The sequence below is a fragment of the Ursus arctos genome, unplaced genomic scaffold, assembly GCF_023065955.2.
Source record: "Ursus arctos isolate Adak ecotype North America unplaced genomic scaffold, UrsArc2.0 scaffold_29, whole genome shotgun sequence".
In the NCBI taxonomy this organism is placed as follows: domain Eukaryota; kingdom Metazoa; phylum Chordata; class Mammalia; order Carnivora; family Ursidae; genus Ursus; species Ursus arctos.
In genome coordinates, this window is record NW_026622974.1 from 20461967 (window position 1) to 20479159 (window position 17193).

The 17193-nt window shown below is 35.2% G+C and overlaps 1 protein-coding gene across 1 annotated transcript in view; it reads right to left on the reverse strand.

Moving 5' to 3' along the window:
• EYS (eyes shut homolog) overlaps positions 1 to 17193 on the reverse strand; it is a 1472707-nt gene that overhangs the window by 902141 nt on the left and 553373 nt on the right. The window contains 1 exon segment of the mRNA XM_044387239.3: positions 7233 to 7431. Coding sequence (XP_044243174.2) covers positions 7233 to 7431 — 199 coding nt within the window.

Sequence of the window (17193 nt, forward strand, 5' to 3'; positions counted from 1 at the left end):
TAACTATGTCCTCAAGAGGAATAAAAATCTATATAAAACTTAATATTGTGAAATACAGAAATCTTTATGTGTGTTTTATAGAGTCGAATCCATCATATTGAATAAAGAGGGTTTCTCTGTCACTAATATAAATTTTCTTTTTAACACATAAACATTTTTGGGGGGATTTACTGTCATATTTGGTGTGTTTGACATTGCTTTGTGTCTAAAAAATACAAATTTATCTTTTAAAAAATAATGATTTGGTCATTAATTATTGTCAGATATTTTGAAAGGCAAACTAGAATATAAATGCTCACCACTGATCATATATTTTTACTTATTTACATAAGGAATGATGATGAACATGTATATCACAATAGCACTAAACAGAGAAGAAAGTACATGCAATATATTCAGTCAATTTCAAAGGTTATGAAAAGGTTGAAAATATGCAAATATTAATATAATTCTACCTTAGTATTATGATGTTGATTTAGTAAAATTATATTTCAGAGTGATTTAATTTATTGATGTTTTGAAAATCTGTAATTCATGTTAAAAACACAGTGGTTAAAGCAAATGGAAAAATATCCCCTGCTCATGCATTAGAAGAAATATTGTTAATATTTTTTGGAGGAAACAGTTATCAATTATTTAATTCTTGAAAGAGGAATGGAAATAAATCTCAAAACCAAATATTGTGCAGTCACTTGAGAAAAACAGAATAAAGATCCAAGAGTTTTAACTTAGTAATGAAGATGAAATGTATCCACATCCCCACTTTCTTGGCCCTGGCCTATGTTGAACAATTCTGCAGACAACTCTTAGCACAGGTCAGTGAGGAGAGGTAACATGAAAAATGATGAGCTCTAGAGACTATCCAAGAGTGTTTACTAACTATATAAGCACTTTCGTTTGTTTATTCCCATCTTTCTGTGCTTTGAAATAATTTCAATCTATACGCTCCTGTAAAAGGCAAGCAATTTCCAGGCTAAAGTCAACACCAACCAACTAGATCTGTCGATCTACAGATTTAATGCAATCCACATGAAAATATGAATAACTTTTTCCACAGAACTAGAAAAAATAACACTAAAATTTGTATGGAACCATAAAAGACCCTGAATAGCCAAAGCAATCTTGAAAAACAAGAACAAAACTGGAGATAATCACAATGCCAGATTTTAAGATATAGTACTAAGCTGTCGCGATCAAAACAGTATAGTACTGGCACAAAAACAGGCACATAGATAATGGGACAGAATAGAGACCCCACATACAAACCATGCTTATAAGGTTAATTAATCTACAACAAAGGTGTCAATAATATATAATGGGGAAGAGACAGTTACTTCAACAAATGGTACTGGGAAAACTGGACAGCTACATGCAAAAATAATGAAATGGGACCATTTTCTTATACGATATACACAAAATCAAAATGGATTAAATAACTAAATATGAGACCTGAAGCCATAAAACTCCCAGAGGAAAACATAGGCAGTAATTTCTTTGACATTAGCCATAGAAACATTTTTCTAGATATGTCTCCTCAGGCAAGGGTAACAAAAGCATATTAAACTATTGAGACTACATCAAAAGCTTTTGCATAGCAAAGGAAACCTTCAACAAATGACAAGGCAACTTACTGAACGGGAGAAGATATTTGCAAATGATATATCCAATAAAGGGTTAATATCCAAAATATATAAAGAACTTATACAGCAAAACACCAAAGAACCCACAAGCAATCCAATTAAAAAAATGTGCCGAGGACATGAATAGACATTTTTTCCAAAGACATACAAATGGACAACAGATACATGAAAAGATGCTCAACATCACTAATCATGAGGGAAATGCAAATCAAAACCACAAACAAGATGTCATCTCACACCTGTCAGAATGGCTAGAATCAAAATGACAAGAAATAACAAGTGTTGGCAAGGATGTAGAGAAAAGGAACCCTTGTGCACTGTTGGTGTTAATGCAAACTGGTGTAGCCACTGTGGAAGATAGTATGGAGGTTCCTCAGAAAAGTAAAAACAGAAATACCACATGATCCAGTAATTCTACTACTGGGTATCTACCGAAGGAAACAGAAACATTAATTCAAGAAGATATATGCAACACTGTGTTCATCATAGCATTATTTATAAATTTAATTTTTGATTCTTGGTCAAAGGTTTACTTTTTGGAGAGAGTAAACAAAATAAAAAGTTGTTAGAGGATTACATAGTCCATCTGATATTTCTGAAAACATAATCTATATGTAATGGAAAGCCACCTAAGTGTGGCTGTTAAAATACAGACGTTTTACTCCAACTTATAAAATGAATTATCTTGCAGCAAAGGTGATTGATGATTGCTGAAAATAAGTTATATAGATCAGTACCCTTTCCCTGTATACTTCATAAGTTATGTACCACCTCTGATTTTTCTATCCAAGCACAGAAAAAAATAGCATCTATCTTTCCTTACTTATGATATGAGGGGATTCAGGAAGGCTTACTTATCTCAGATATTTGATTTAACAATATGTTATGGTTGCTGAGATCTTATAATTAAAAATTTATTAGCTTTTCCTGATTTTGTTGAGTATTATTTTAAAAGGAAAAATACCAGTGTGAGTAATCAAATATTTTTTACCTCTTTTTAAATATAATACATATAGTAGTGTGAACTAACTACACTCAGTTCATGGCAGAAAGTGTAATGAAGCTTAGGTGAATGAGAAGGGCAAGAATATAAAACACTTCAAGACTATAGAGGCAATGACCAAGAAGAGTTGAGTTTGGAGGAAATATCAAAGTGAGGGGACATTTCCAACTGGACAGTGGGAAAGTTGTGGCAGATGGAAAGGGACTCTGCAAAGCCAAAAGCAGAGAACACCAAGGAAAAAATTGTCTGGAACAGGATTTCACATATTAAAAACAAAAACAAGTATCTTTTTGTCTCAGTGCTTTGTTTTATAAATTATTTGCTATATTCTTTATAATCTACATGGTGCCAGAGAAAGAAGTTATGTATAATGTTTTTACTTATTTCTATAGCCCTCTGCTGTGTGATTCTAATTTGGATTTTAGTGTAATTTCAACATAGTTTTTATGGTTTAATAAAACTTGCACACATTAAAATGCTATTAAACTGTTACACATGGTTAATAATACTTATGGACTTCTGAAAGCAGCCATTATTAAACTGAACAAAGTCATTAATGTCTTTAAACTTTGTACCAGGATATAAACTACAAAAGAGATGTTTAACTGTATCTACAGAATAGTCATGTCATCTGACTATATACACTTTTTTCTTTTTTTACTATATGTATATATTTTTTGCATTAGTACTCTAATAAAGATTTTTAAAAAATCTCACTGTATTCTAAAATTGACTTTTCCACTGATCATGACTTTGAATGCAATTGATAGTACAAAACTCCTATGCTTTTGATCCTTCATCTATGTACTAACTAGATTACCAGAGGCAATCTCTATAATTTTCGGCAGCCCTAAAATTCAATGTATTAGAAAGAACTGCAGCCCTAAAATTCAATGTGTTAGTAAGAAACATCCATTTGAGTTTAGGACTAAAAATACAATAATAAATTATTATATTTTCTGAATAAAAGGTTATTTTCATTTATTTTAAATAAGAAATAATGACAAAGATTTTAAAAAATCTTATCAATTATTGACCATATTTTTTATTTTCAACATTCATGTTATTAATTTAATACATCTTCACTGGGCAATATAAATGAACTCACTCAAGAGTTTGAGTTGCTGAACACATATATTACCAAAAATAAATTTAAGTATTTGAAATGTCCTGTCACGTCTCCAGAAATGATCCAAAGCATGATTATAAAATTGTCTTTAAAGTATGATTGAATTACTTAAACATTATGTTCCTTGGAACCTAATAGCCCAGTTATTTTTTATCTAAAACTAATTCTAGCTTATTTTGCTTGAAATGGTTAACTGATTTAATTTATGTCAGTATTCAAAGCAATATTACCTAGGTATTTGTCCATAGTAATGAGGAAACTAGCTACATATCACTGGCTTATTCATTTTACCATCTTCAAGGATCATATTCTAAAAGGTCAGACTTCAGTACGTCCTTTCTTTTTTCTTTCATTTTTTTTTTTTAAATTTAAGGACTACCCATTCCTTTCAAAATTTAGTTAATGTCAAGAAGATTAAAAATGAATACTGGCGTTTCTTTATTTTTTAAGATTTTATTTTAAAGTATTCTCTACACCCAACATGGGGCTCAAATTTACAACCCCAAGATCAAGGGTTGCATGCTCTACCAACTGAATCAGCCAGGCACCCCAATACCTAGCTGTTCTTAAAATGTAACATTGTTCTAGTTATAAAGTAATCTAAATGAATCAGACATCTTCATGAAAAAAATCTGCAATGACCGAAGTACAAATCTGACACAACTCAGACCTAGAGAAGCCCGACATTCAATGTCTGCAGAGTAATGTGGAAATATTTCAATGGGTCCATATATGCTCATCAATTTCACCCTGGATTTAAACCACCATACCACACATAGTTAAAGTAGGTTCTCAATTATGCCTCTGCATTAATACATGCTTCTACTCTACTGCTTTAACTGGGCAGGCCTATTACTTAAAACAGTCTTGTAGACACAGAAATAATTCAATAAAGAAGAATCTGGTCAAAGAATAGGGATATAAAAGAGTCATATGAGATATCTGGGTAAACAGCAATAAAGATCAATAAAACAGGCATAAAAATGTTAGTAACTGAGACTCTGAGTCAACTTAAAAAGTTCTGTAACAAAAAGTAAGCCAAGTTATTGGCACTAGAAGAAAAATGAATTCTTCAAATAAATTACTTTGGAAACAGAAAATAACATGGTTTGCTAAGTGGGCATTATATTTACAATAAAAAAAAAAAAAAACACCAAAAAAACCCAGCTACTTAAAAAGTCCATATGCACTGAAAAGTAAGAGAAAGTAAATAATATTCTCCCAAAGAAAAATTTTATAAAACCAGATTAAAAAGGGTGAGAAATAAGTAGTTTTGTACAATTTTTAAAAAATATATTTTTTATTTATTTTAGAGACAGAGACAGTACAAGCAGGAGGGACAGAGGGAGAGGGAGAGAGAGAATCTCAAGCAGACTCCCCACTGAGCATGGAGCCTGACAAGGGCTCTTTCCCAGGTCCCTGAGATCATGACCTGAACAGAAACCAAGAGTCGGACACTTATCCAACTGTGCCACCCAGGTGCCCCAGGTTTCATACAATTTTTTACATAAAGAAAAATGATTATTTTATTATGGTTTAAATAAGTTTACCACAGGTTAATCTTTAACCCACACACAAATATATGATTTAACTTGCAAAACTTTCCATCCCATGAAGTGTTTGTTTTTGTAAATAAACGGTTTGAGGATAGTGCTAACTTGGCACCAACACTAATGGCTACTCACAGTCACTGTGCAAGTCCCTTAGAAACTGTAACTTATAAGGCATTTAAATTTACCATTCACAGATTTTCAGGAGCTTTCAGGAATATTGAATCAACAGTGAAAAATTTTAAAACAGACAACTCTTATTTAAATGACGTTTGAATAACCTTGTAGCTGTAATGGTTGCCTATGCTTGTCCCTGGGAGATGAGCCAGGAAAAGAGGGAAGCCTCTTCAGTCTAAATTCTTTTGACTTCATGCTTTAAGAAAGGTCAGCCTAGCTAGCCCATGACTACATCCCCTAAAAGGAAGATTTATAGAGTAGCTTTTATAGTTCTTGAATTAACAAGGTTGTAAAAACACATATTTTAGTTTTAGGTTCACTTATTTCTATTTTTCTTTTTTTTTATTGAACAGAATGGGTTTCCACGAATGGAACCTTGATTTATAACATCATATTGGAAATAAACATTCAGCTTACTTTTGCTGACTTCATCCAGGCACTGATTAGGTTATAACCCAGAGGGTCCTTGCAGTGGTCAAGTGGTCATTTTTATGATATTTTACGTAATTATAGTTGATATTAGAAATGTGTTTACTTTCTATACTTTATCAAACCACCAGAGTAAAATAAGCAAAATTCAAGCTTAAAAATACAAAATACACACACACACACACACACACACACACACACACACCAAATAAAAATGGCATGTTAGGCAATATGTAATAAAGAATAACTGTGTCATAATAATAAGTTAACACTGTCTACATATGTTAAATGAAACAATAATAATCTTGGGTTTACGTGAAATTATCATCTATGTGTGCCTTAGTAGAGATACGCTCCAAATAAAATGATACTGCATTGATCAAAATAAATAAGAGGACAAAAACACACTGTAGGTATTGAACAAAGAAAATATGGTGGTGGTAATATTAAATGTAATGCAGAATATATTAATAATTTTAAAAAGAAATAATAATTAATAATAATGATAATTGACAAAATATAGAAATAATATAAATACTTTACCACTAAATATGCACCAAAATACACATGATATTTCAACCTTTCAATAATTTAGGCTATTTAGAAGAAACACAGTTGTTCACAGATTTTAACTTAATATCAGGCTCTTAAAAATCAGACTGAAATAGAAGAGGTAAACTATTTTTTTAAATATGTGGTTTCAATTAATATTTTACAAACTGAACAGGTATTGGCTACATGCTCAAATGACCAACCAATTATATATTATATAATCATAAAGAACAAAGGTAATGAAAATTCATCTCCTAAGAATTTTTAGAAGATACCTTAAATAGTAGTTTGTTCGAAAATACAGTAATACAGATTATTTTTATAAATCTTAGCAAATGAAAATTTTCTCAGTTGTTAAGTTCTTAAAATCATAAGTACAGCAGGAAGACTAATGAGTCTCTATAAGAAGTGTATTATAAATATGAACTATCTATGTGTCATTCATGTGGTGTAATATTTAAGAAAAAAGAATAAGAATCCAATTTTGGGAAGGATAGGTGATACGATACAATTATAAAATGAGAGATGATTAAATTTGTAAGTCCAACATTGGGTTTATATGAATATATGGTATTTGGAAAAACATATAAATAATGCTTTCTTAGAAATGTTGACTTAAAATTTGTGATTTCATTTTTTTAAGATGAAAACTCACTTAAAAACTTAGTATCTATGTTTCAGAGTGCATCACTACTAGGATGTTTATATGCTTTCTGAAATATATATTTGGTTAATTGTGGGTAAATACTGACCTGCAGTAAAACATGTGTCCAGGTCCATCAACAGAAATCCCTCCATTAAGACAGGGGACCGAATTCCATTCAGGCTCAGCACGACTATCAATATTTACTTCATAATATGCACCAGTGTATCCACTTGGGCAAATGCAAGTAAAGCCACAGACTGATTTCTGACAGAAGTCTTCATTAATGCAAGGAACTGATGTGCAGTTATAAATAAGAAACAGAGAATCACTATTGGCGAGTTAAGATGGAGGAGGAGTAGGGGTCTCCTTTTTCAGCCGGTCCCCTGAGTGGAGCTGGATAGGTACCAGACCATCCTGAACACCCACGGAATCAGCCTGAGACGCAGGAAGATACATCTGGATCTCTACAAATGAACATTTCCAGCGCTGAGTATTGAGGTACGAAGCGGGGAGCCGTGAAACCGCGCACAGATATCGGAAGATAAACGGAAGGGGGAGGGAGCCTCTGTGTTCGCTCGCCGGAAGCAGCAGCCACCTGCACGGGGGAGTGGGCGGACTCGCGGAAGGCACCCGCAAGAGAGCGGACTGAGACCCTGAGCCGGGGATCGCACCCAACCCGTCTAAGGGCCGGAGCTCTGGAACGCGCAGGGGAGGCTGGTGGCTGGCGGTGTTAGAAACACAAAGGACAGGGGCGCCTGGGTGGCACAGCGGTTAGGCGTCTGCCTTCAGCTCAGGGCGTGATCCCGGCGTTATGGGATCGAGCCCCACAACAGGCTCCTCCGCTATGAGCCTGCTTCTTCCTCTCCCACTCCCCCTGCTTGTGTTCCCTCTCTTGCTGGCTGTCTTTATCTCTGTCAGATAAATAAATAAAATCTTAAAAAAAAAAAAAAAGAAAAGAAAAAGAAACACAAAGGCCAGAGATGCGCCGGCCCTGGAAGTGAGAGCTGGGACACCGGCTGTGGAGTGCACATCCCGGGTTGCTGCAGGGTTAAGCAGCACCAACAGAAACAGAGTTAAAGTGGCCAGAAGACCCCAGTGGAGAGCAGTCTGCGATCCCTCTGTTCTGAGACAGAGGCTGGGATTCGGCTACTGTTGCTCTGACTCTCAGAAGAGGCACAGCAAACCACCAGGGAAAGCCGCCAGAGAACAAAAGCCTGGAAATATCAGCTCACAGGGTGCCCATCCCCATCCCCCCTCGCAGGGGACAGGAAGACTCTACCCAAACAGGGTTGCCTGAGTATCGGCGTGGCAGGCCCCTCCCCCAGAAGGCAGGCTGAAAAATCAAGAAGCCCACATCCCTAAGGTCCCTATAAAACAAGTGCACACTGCCTGGGTCCCGGTCAATAATTTGGGCTCTGAGCAACCCTGCAACCTCTCCTCATCGGAATGACTAGTAGGAGAAATCCCCCCCCCCCCCCCCCGCAAAGAAAAGACAATGAGTCTGTGGCCTCTGACACAGAACTGGTAGATATGGATATAACCAAATTATCAGAAATGGAGTTCAGAGTAACATTGGTCAAGGTGATGTGTAGACTTGAAAAAAATATTAATGAAAATATTAACAAGAATATAGAATCCCTAAGGGCGGAAATTAGAGTGAATCTGGCAGAAATTAAAAATACTGTGAATCAAATGCAGTCAAAACTACATGCTCTGACGGCCATGGTGAATGAGGCAGAACGAATTGGCGAATTGGAAGATGCGTTAGTAGAAGAGAAAGCTAAGACAGAAACTTGGATCAAAAAAAATCCAATCTCAAGAATGTAGGTTACGGGAGATTACTGACTCAATGAAATGTTCTAATGTCAAAATCATCGGCATCCCCGCGGGGGTGGAGAAAAACAGAGGTGTAGAAGAGATATTTGAACAAATTGTAGCTGAAAACTTCCCTAATCTAGCAAAGGAAACAAGCATTCCTGTCCAAGAGGCAGAGAGGACCCCTCCAAAGCTCAACCAGGACAAACCTATGCCATGTCACATCATAGTGCAATTCACAAATATTAGATCCAAGGATACAGTATTGAAAGCGGCCAGGGCAAAGAAATTTCTCACGTACGAAGGCAAAGGTATCAGAATTACGTCAGACCTGTCTACACAGACCTGGAATGAGAGAAAGGGTTGGGAGGGCATTTTTAAAGCTCTTTCAGAGAAAAACATGCAGCCAAGGATCCTTTATCCAGCAAGGCTGTCATTCAGAATTGATGGAGAGATAAAGACTTTCCAGAATTGCTAGTCACTCACCAATTTCGTGACCACGAAACCAACCCTACAGGAGATATTAAGGGGGGTTCTATAAAAGTAAAAAGGCCCCAAGAGTGATACAGAACAGAAAGTCACAATCTATAGAAACAAAGACTTTACAGGCAACATGGCATCATTAAAATCATCTCTCTCAATAATCAGTCGCAATGTAAATGGCCTAAATGCTCCCATAAAACACCACAGGGTTGCAGATTGGATAAAAAGACATGACCCATCCATTTGCTGTCTACAAGACACTCATTTTGAACCTAAAGATACATTCAGACTGAAAGTAAAGGGATGGAATACCATCTTTCATGCCAATGGACCTCAAAAGAAAGCTGGGGTAGCAATTCTCATATCAGACAGATTGGATTTTAAACTAAAGACTATAGTTAGAGACACAGAAGGGCACTATATTATTCTTAAAGGATGTATCCAACAAGTGGATATGACAATTATAAATATCTATGCCCCCAACAGGGGAGCAGCAAGATACACAAGCCAACTCTTAACCAGAATAAAGAGACATATATATAATATTACGTTAATAGTAGGGGACCTCAACACTCCACTATCAGCAATAGATAGATCACCTAAGCAGAAAATCAACAAAGAAACAAGAGCTTTGAATACCATACTAGACCAGATGGACCTCATAGATATATATAGAACACTACACCCCTGAACAATGCCCATGGAATATTCTCAAGAATAGACCATGCTCTGGGTCACAAAACAGGTCTCAACCGATACCAAAAGACTGAAATTATTCCCTGCATATTCTCAGACCACAATGCTTTGAAATTGGAACTCAACCACAAGGAAAAATTTGGAAGAAACTCAAACACTTGGAGACTAAGAACCATCCTGCTCAGGAATGATTTGATAAACCAGGAAATCAAAAATCAATTCAAACAATTTATGGAGACCAACGACAATGAAAACACAACGGTCCAAAACCTATGGAACACTGCAAAGGCAGTCCTAAGGGGAAAATACATAGCCATCCAAGCCTCACTCAAAAGAACAGAAAAATCTACAACACAGTTTTTATATTCTCACCTCAAGAAGCTGGAACAGCAACAGAAGAACAGGCCTAATCCATGCACAAGAAAGCAGTTGATCAAGATTAGAGCAAAGATCAATTAATTAGAAACCAGGAGCACAGTAGAGCAGATCAACAGAACTAGAAGCTGGTTCTTTGAAAGAATAAATAAAATAGACCACTAGCAAGACTTATCCAAAAGAATAGAGAAAGGACCCAAATTAATAAAATTATGAATGAAAAAGGAGAGGTCACAACCAACACCAATGAAATAGGAAGGATTATTAGAAACTTTTATCAACAGCTTTATGTCAATAAATTAAGCAATCTGGAAGAGATGGAGGCCTTCCTGGAAACCTATAAACTACCAAGACTGAAACAGGAGGAAACTGATTTTTTAAACAGACCAATTAATTATGAAGAGATTGAAACAGTGATTAAAAACCTTCCAAAAAACAAAATGCCAGGGCCTGATGGATTCCCTGGGGAATTCTAACAAACATTCAAAGAAGAAATAATACCTATTCTCCTAAAGCTATTTCAAAAAATAGAAACAGAAGGAAAGCTACCACACTCATTCTATGAGGCCAATATTACCTTGATCCCCAAACCAGACAAAGACCCCAACAAAAAGGAGAATTACAGACCGATTTCCCTAATGAATATGGACGCCAAAATTCTCAACAAGATCCTTGCTAATAGGATCCAACAGTACATTAAAAGGATTATCCATCATGACCAAGTGGGATTCATCCCTGGGATGCAAGAGTGGTTCAACACTCGCAAATCTATTAGTGTGATAGATTATATCAACAAGGAAAAAGCCAAAAATCATATGATTCTCTCAATAGATGCAGAAAAAGCATTTGACAAAATACAGCATCCTTTCCTGATTAAAACCCTTCAGAGTATAGGGATAGAGGGTACATTCCTCAAGTTCATAAAAACCATCTATGAAAAGCCTACAGCAAATATCATTCTCAATGGGGCAAAGCTGGAAGCCTTTCCCTTAAGATCAGGAACACGACAAGGATACTCTGTCAAATGTCCCACTGTTAATTTTTCAGAAAAAAAAAAAAAAAACTTAAACTTTAGTAAAACATGTACCATGGCAGTGAACACCTACCCCCCCTAAACACCCTAGTAATGGTGCTAACTGAAATCCTATGTATATAATATCAGGAATTCACTGACCCTGAGTATACATTCCAGTTTGCCTGGAATAGCCCCAGATTAATTCTGTTGTTCTAGGGTAATATTAGTAGTGTTTTTACTATCTCTTGAAGGAATCCTGAGTTTGAACACATACTTAGAACAGACAATTCACAATTGACTTATATCCCTCTTAAAAACCAGGCATCTTTAATATCTGATTTAATCTCCCTTTTTATTCTACTCATAATCTTTTTTTCACCAAAATTATTTTAATATGCATATTCCCTTTTCAGATTTATTGAGGTATGACTGACAAAAGAAAACCTCTGCACTACATTTAAACTATACAGAATGGTGATTTGATACACATGTACATTGTGAAAAGATCTCCACCACTGAGTTAATTCATACACCTATCACCTGACATATTTACCTTTTTTCTTATTAGAGTGGAGGGAGTAAGACCACTTCAGTTCTACTCTCTTAGCAAATTATAGTTATAGAATACAGTGTTATTAATATAGTCACCATGTTATGTATTACATTCCCAGAATTTCTACATCTAATAACTAAAAGTTTGTATGATTTCCCAGCCTTTCTCTATTTCTCCCATCCCCTGACCCCTGACAATCAACCATTCTATTCTGTCTCTACAAGTTCAACAATTTTTTTTTAAAGATTCCACATAAAAGTGATACCATTCAATACAGTATTTGTTTTTAGCCTGGCTTATTTGCCTTAGTATACTGCACTCCAAGTTTATCAATGTTGTCACAAACGGCAGGATTTCCTTCCTTTTTAAGGCTGAACAATATTCCCTTGTGTATACAGATGCCACATTTTCTTTATCCAACCGTCGACTGATGAACACAGGTTGTTTCCATACCTTGGCTATTGTGAATAATGCTGCAGTAAACATGGAACTACAGATATCTCTTGAAGGTAATGGTTTAATTTCCTTTGACAATTTAATCAGAATTGTGATTACTAGGTCGTTTGGTAGTTTTATTTTTAATTTCTTGAGGAATCTCCATAGTGTTTTCCATACTGATTAGCAGTTTATATTGCCATCATCACTGTACACTTGGTTCCCTTTTTTCCACATCCTTGCCAACATCTGTTATCTCTTGTGTTTTTGCTAATTGACATCCTAACAGGTGTAGGACAATATCTCACTGTGGCTTTGATTTACATTTCCCTGATGATTAGTGATGTTCAGTGCGTTTCCATATATCTGTTGGCCATTTGTATAGCTTCACTGGAGAAATGTCTATTCAAGCCTCCTGTCCAGTTTTTAAATTGGGTTATTTGGGGTTTTTGTTTGTTTGTTTTGCTATTAAGTTGCATGAGTTCCTTATATATTTTGGATATTAATCCCTTATTAGATATATAGTTTGTGAATCTTTTCTCCCATTCCATAGGTAGCCTTTCATTTTGTTAATGGTTTCCTTACTATGCAGAAGCTTTTAAAGTTTTATGTAGACCTTTTTGTTAATTTCTTGCTTTCTTTGCATTTGCTTTTGGTGTCAAACTCCAAAAATGATCACTAAGATCAAATACCAAGGAGCTTACCAGCTATGTCTTCTTCTAGGAGCTTTAAGGTTTCAGATCTTATATTCAAGTCTTTAATCCATTTTGAGTTGGTTTTGTGATGATGTAAGGAAGGAGTCCAGAGTCATTATTTTGCATGTGGCTATCAGTTTTCCCAACACCATTTTTTAATTTTTTTATTTTTAAAAAAAAATTTATTATGTTAGTCACCATACAGTCCAACACCATTTATTGAAGAGCCTGTCCTTTCCTCATGTCCATTGTTGGTTCCTTTGTCATAAATTAATTGACCCTATTTGCACAGATTTATTTCTGGGCTCTTTATTATGTTCCACTGATCTATGTTTCTGTTTTATGCCAAATCACACTGTTTTGATTACTACAGCTTTGAATATAGTTTAAAACGAGGAAGTGTAATGCCTCCAGCTCCGTTCTCCGTTCTCAAGATTGCTTTGGCTGTTTGGAGTCCTTTGTGGTTCCATATAAGTATTAGGATTTTTTTTCTATTTCTGTGAAAAATGCCTTTGGAATTTTGATAAGGTGTGGTATTAAATTTGTAAATCCCTTTGTGAAGTATGGACATTTTAATAATATTAATTCTTCCAATCCAAGAATAGGAAGTATCTTTTCTTTTGTTTCTTTCATTTTTTTGGTCACTTCTTTAATCGTCTTGCATCAATGTTTTATAGTGTTAAGTGTTCAGATCTTTCTATTCCTCCTTGATTAAATTGATTCCCAAGTATTTTATTCTTTTTGGTGTTATTACAAATTGGATTGTTTTCTTAATTTCTCTAATAGTTCATTATTGGTGTATAGAAATGCAACTGATTTTTGTACTTTGTCTATTTTATAGCATAGCATGTCCCTGCTAACATCCTAACTTTGAATACATATAAAAGCTCTAGATTTATACACTCTTAAAATTTGGGATGCTAGACATGGGATCCAAACCCATCACTTCTCAGGGAGAAGCTGGAAGTTAGGGATTTCTTTCTAACTGTATAGCACTGTGCAGGAGTGGGATTTATGGTGAGAGGGTGTCTCAGCCTTTCTGACCCATTTCAATATGAGTATTTTCTCAGTTGCCTAATGTGTAGTAGTTTCTGGATTTCTCTCAAGTGGAACTGCTGTGTGCATTGTTCTATACATTCAGTGTACCCATGGCAGGAAGGAAATTCAGGTGCCTCATATGTCACCATCTTGGTCCAGAGTTTTATTGTGTATCCGATCAGAATTTTTTATTCAGCCACTTTTCCCCATACATTTGTCCAAATCTGTGTCTAGTATTTCTGCATCCTATAGTCCCAGAAATACAGGGGATTTGTGGAGTCAGAGGAACCTAGATAATATCTGTGTATTACTTTTAAAGCATTTGAATATTTTTCTGCTTTTATACTACTTTTACCCACTTACTAAGTAAATGGTATTTTATTTATTGTTGGTGCATTTATGTGTAAAATGGCAATAATTTCATCCAATTCACACAGGTTCCCATGAGAATTAAATAAAATAATGAATAAAAAGTAATTAGCCCTGTTCCTGGGACATAACAGCTGTTCAGTAAATGTTATCTTCTTTCCCTTTATACTCTGAAGGCCAAGGGCCTTGCCAGCCTCTATCGCACTCATTCAGCTAGAACAGAAAATGAGTTTTTAGTATATTTAATATTTACCATATCATGCCATATGCTTCTTAAGTTTATATTTTAGATATTACATATGTGTTTATATTCTGGAAAACACAAAGCATGATGCTTTAAACAAGGCATGACATCATTTTTCAAGGTAATGTTAACTCTGAAAAGATTTGCACCTATAATTCTGATAAATAATTTATGGAATTTTATGACATCCTTAGTAAACCATTTTTATACACTCTTAATATGTTGTCTACACAGAATTTCTTAATGAATATACAGAAATATGAATCATTTGCACTCTAGAATCTAAGTTACTACATCTTCAAAGATAATAACATATACAAACATGACATTTTTTTTACATTTTACTCTGAAAAGTGATATTTTTTAGAACTATCATTGGTTGACATTTATGCTTATAAACATTTAGTGACTTTTAAGAAATGTTAACATAACAATAAAAAGTCACACTGAAAAGGCTAATGTGAAGCCATTGTATTCATATCATTTATCACATGAAAAATTAAGGATTTGTCAAAATCACCGGAGAGTTTAATTAGTATCCTTTTCAATAAGAAATGGATTGTGTCCTTGATTGTAAAACTCAAGTCATGCTTTAGAACCCAGATGGTGATCTTTTACACTCACCCCAGTGATACAGTTAAATGTATGTTTTTATAAATGAATGCCATTTGGATATTTGTTCCACCTTTGCTGAAAATGTAAACTCCTTAAAGATAACCAAGGGCACTGAGAAGACTTTGTGCAGGTACTGCAGTTATTTTCCTGGAATTTAAATGCAGAATTCCATAGGGAAAGACATGGAAACAAAATGTTTCCCTCTTAGGCCTACGGCTGGGTATATATAGAATGATTTATTAGAAAGCATTACATAAACTAATTGAATTATATCTCCCACGGGAAGAAAGGGATTGTTTTTAGACTGCCAAAAGTTCTGTCTCTAGGGTTTACAAGAATCTTTTACTAAATTAATTAGCAGGCTTAATGGAAAATACAAAGCAATTTCTTTTTAGGAAAAAAATCAAATATTCATTTAAAATTCTCGATCTTAAGTTTTGCACTTAAGGCTGATACCTTTCCCTCTGTTCATCATCATTTGTATTACTTTGCTGTACCCCATTTAAATATAATAAAGTGCTTTCCAAGAAGAATTTACTAATTGAACTTCAGAAAATGAGAAAATAACAGGCTGGGTGTTGAGAGAAACAGAAGGAAGCCAGGAGTGATGTAAACCAGGGCAATCTAGACAATTAACCTATACCCCAATGCCACATTCATTCAACTTGCATTCAAAATGCCATGCCGGGAAACATACAGAAGTGGGAGAGTAACAAAGCAGAGATATATTGATTGTGGACTGCCTAGCCAGAGTAAACTGCCAGATTGGCTAGTCAATGTGCCAATTATCTCTTTGGTAGTTGTGTTCTATCTGAGTTGTGTAGCTTAGATCCAGAAGTTGTTCTGTGATCTCTGAGCTTCCCAGAAGAATAGAAGGTTATTATTTGAGATCCTTTTTATCATAGCATTTCTGTCACAGAATCATGTGTTTTCTTTTTTATACTGCTGTTTTTAAAGTAGTGGGGTACTTTCTTCAAAGAAGATCTTGGAGAAGCAGAATATGTTAAACAGATAATCATAAAATTGTTCTATCCGAAGAGTGGAAATAGAACATGGTACCAATTACAGCCTCACCTTACCCAATGCAAAGACTTATTAAACTTCACAGAATTTCTCGAATTTTGTGTAGCTGTGAATAAAAACTACTAATGTGGTATATTGTTCCTAAAACTAAAACTGCCTGTGAATAACCTGGGCACCTAGTTAAATTGCAGATTTAAACTCAAAAGGTTTGGTGTGAGGCCTGAGTTTCTCCATTTCTAACAAACCCCCAGGTGATTCTGATGCTGATAGTCCATGGACCAAACACTGAGTAGCAAAAATCTAGTCCAACAATGTTATTTTACTTTCAAAAATGGAAACAAGCCCAATGGTGTTACTGACTTTACCAATATCTTATAGAAAGATGATGCCAGAATAAAACCACATAGACACAAAACGCCCCGAACTCCAACTCATTGTACCACCAAGTCTTGATTTCTCTCTCAAAGGAGTCTCTCACTCTCTCTTTTTTTTTAAGTTTTATTTATTTATTTGACAGAGAGAGAGAGACAGCCAGTGAGAGAGGGAACACAAGCAGGGGGAGTGGGAGAGGAAGAAGCAGGCTCCCAGTGGAGCAGGGAGCCCGATGCGGGGCTCGATCCCAGGACCCCAGGATCTCGCCCTGAGCCAAAGGCAGATGCTCAATGACTGAGCCACCCAGGTACCCCTCAAAAGAGTCTCTTGGCTGTGGAA